At 43.6% G+C, this 2,881-nt stretch overlaps 1 protein-coding gene across 1 annotated transcript in view; it reads left to right on the forward strand.

Annotated features, from left to right (window-relative positions):
• Positions 1 to 133: 133 nt before the first annotated feature.
• LOC101859994 (2-oxoisovalerate dehydrogenase subunit beta, mitochondrial) overlaps positions 134 to 2,881 on the forward strand; it is a gene marked incomplete at its 3' end in the record, with an annotated part of 15,413 nt that continues 12,665 nt past the window's right edge. The window contains 1 exon segment of the mRNA XM_013089910.2: positions 134 to 311. Coding sequence (XP_012945364.1) covers positions 167 to 311 — 145 coding nt within the window.

Raw genomic sequence — 2,881 nt, forward strand, 5'->3', positions numbered from 1 at the left:
ATCCAGTACGGTACTAGAAAAAGTCGAATAGCTACTCGAGTAATTAATGATATGAACTCGAAGTAAGGTCGAGTACGTGAATAGCAATGTAACGTGTGCTTGAAAAACCAATCGAGTACAATACTCGAATTCCCAATCCCTACTTTCCATTTACCATATTTCCATCATGGCGACGAAGATGGGGTTATTCAGAATTGCTGCAAATCAACTTGCTTGTTTGCTCAAGCAGACATCCTTAAGAGGAACGACTGCTAGCAGTACTAGATGCATGCACTTCAATTATGTTCCCGAGACGCCCTCACAAGATCATGGTATGAATCAGGATCTAATCTATTAGGTCTCTTTATTCTGTCCTCTACGAGCCTCTCTAGACTTTTCGACTTTTCATAGCGGTCGTTCTTTTCGCATTCTCATGTTCAACTAATCTAGAATCTATATCTAGATATAGATCTATCTAGAATCTAGATCTAGATCTAGATCTAGGTCTAGAAAATCTAGAATCTACTAGATCTACTTTTGCCTAGATCTAGATCTAGATCTAGATTCTCTATGTCTCAACCGCAGCCGCAGGTATTTTAGGAGTTTAGCACAGTTAAATGAGCGGTTTTTATGACTTATTTTTCGTAATGCTATTTTTGTAATGTATAGAGTAGGTTCAGGTCAAACCGGCTGCGGGTCAAACCGGCCGCCATCAGACTCAATGTCTACTTTCCTTTGTTTTAGATTTGTTCGATGAATATTTCTACAACCCAAGCAGACGTCTGCTAAGAAGAAGAGGTTTTCCGTGCCGTTTGAGTGTGGGCAAGCCTTGAGAAGGCCAGACAACTTTCGTTTTCAATAGATTTCTTCACCGACATGAGTTTCCCTTTCATTGTTATGGGTTGCAAGGAGTGACATGAAGTTGCTGCCTTAGTTGGAACTGGGTCTTTATTAAGGAGTTACGGGTCAACCATAACATCATATGCTATTTATTTTAATATTGCTAGATGGTACGCCCTATTTGGGTCATCTCGGCGGTGTTCGTCTTTCATTTTAGCCCCTTTGCGGGGTGGCTCGTTCGAGCAAAGAATTTTTATGCAATAATAATTTAATAATAATAATGATGATGATAATAATGATAATAATAAGAGGCTAATAATAATAATCTTTATTGTCCTTGAATGGCACATTGATTTGGTGTGTAGGCATACATTTTACATCGTGCGTACATGCATACATAATTTTGATTCCAGTAATTATTTGTGATAAAATTTTAAGGGGGGGGGGGACAGCACATGTGTTCAGCCCCCCTCCTATAATGTATCACACCCTTCAAGGAGTTCCACGAGAACTAAGAAAAAGAGGAGGCGGCAAAGAAAAGGGCACAGGAAGAGAGGAAGGCAGAGATGTTGAGGAAGAGGGAGGAAAAGATGAAAAAGAAGTTGGAAGAGAAGGACAGCAAGCGCCTGGAGAGAAAACAATTTAGTAAGCCGAAAGGTTGGAAGAGAATAAGAAGGAGGCAGCAATGAACGGGAAGAGCAAGAAGAGAAGAGTGGAAGAAAGTGCAAGTTCGGGTAATGATGAGTAGTGTATGATGACAGGTCGGATGTTGAGATCATGGATATATTATATATATGAGTTGTGTGGTGTGAATGATGTTCATGAAAGTGTATGTGCTGTTTGTGCAAGTAACAGGGACCTGGATGGATGGATTGAGTGCGAATGTGGGAGATGGTATGACAGAGGATTTACAGGTAAGGACAGAGAGAAGATTCTGGCGATTAGTGAGGTGACAAGCGGATTCTACTTTGTGTGTACGATGTGTGGGTGTTTGTAGTTTGAGACCCTGTAGTAGGCATAGTTTTTCTTGAGTTTTTAATATAAAATTCATAATCAGTCCTTATAAGACAGCCCCCCCCTCCCCTTTCTCTCTCTCTCTCTCTCTCTCTCTCTCTCTCTCTCTCTCTCTCTCTCTCTCTCTTACTTTTCCTCTCTCTCTTTCTCTTACTTTTTCTTTCTCCATCTTACTTCCTCAGGCCCACCCCCACCACTTTCACCCTTTTTTTTGCGTAGAGCTATATTCCATCCCATACCGTTGCCCACTGCCCGGTCCTACTATTATATTAAAGAAAAGACCACAGTTCGCACTGGGTTTTCACGGTCGGCATCCATTTGTTGTAAGTTCCTTGGCCAGTTCGTAGAAACCGAGGAAGGCCAAGGTCGAATTGCCTGTCTGCTTCACACCTGGTACACCAAGTGATTGCGCACGCACATTGGAGTTTGAGTCTGAATAGCCATGGAAGGCTATTCGGACTCGAATTCAGACTTGAGAGTCCAAATAGCCTCCTGCGGCTGTTCTGACCCGAGTCCGAATTTCCGCGGCCATTTAAGAATGATCTTGCTCACTTCTCCCCCTACCCTTTTCCCTTTTGCTTCTTTTTTTTTTCACCCCCTCCCCCCCCTCTCTCCACCTTGGCCTGCTTCCATTCTCCCTTGTTTCTTCTAACAACTTTTATTTTTGAATTGTCAAATATTGCGAGGTCTGCCCGCACAAGGGAAGAGGATCGAAGTCGTGTTCAGTGCGCTGAGCGGGGGAGGTCTTGTCGACCGCGGCTGTGCTGTGCCCGCTGTCATCCTCCGTAAACTCTGTTGCTTTTGGACTACTGCTGCATTATTTTTCACCCGAGTATTCCTGTGCCGTTTCCTCTGTAACTTTGAGCGGCCGTAGTCAGTCGTGCCTCTGTGCCAACGGTGGATGATTCAGGGCTCCGTGAACGTAGCCTGCATACTACGTTCACAACGCTGTGTATTTTCATCATGACTCACTTTTTTGCACTCACCGAAATTCCCCTGGCCCCACCCCCCCTCCCCCAAGCCGCCTAGATTTTTTTTTACTCAAGAG

The sequence above is a fragment of the Aplysia californica genome, unplaced genomic scaffold (genome assembly GCF_000002075.1).
Source record: "Aplysia californica isolate F4 #8 unplaced genomic scaffold, AplCal3.0 scaffold00026, whole genome shotgun sequence".
Classification (NCBI taxonomy): domain Eukaryota; kingdom Metazoa; phylum Mollusca; class Gastropoda; order Aplysiida; family Aplysiidae; genus Aplysia; species Aplysia californica.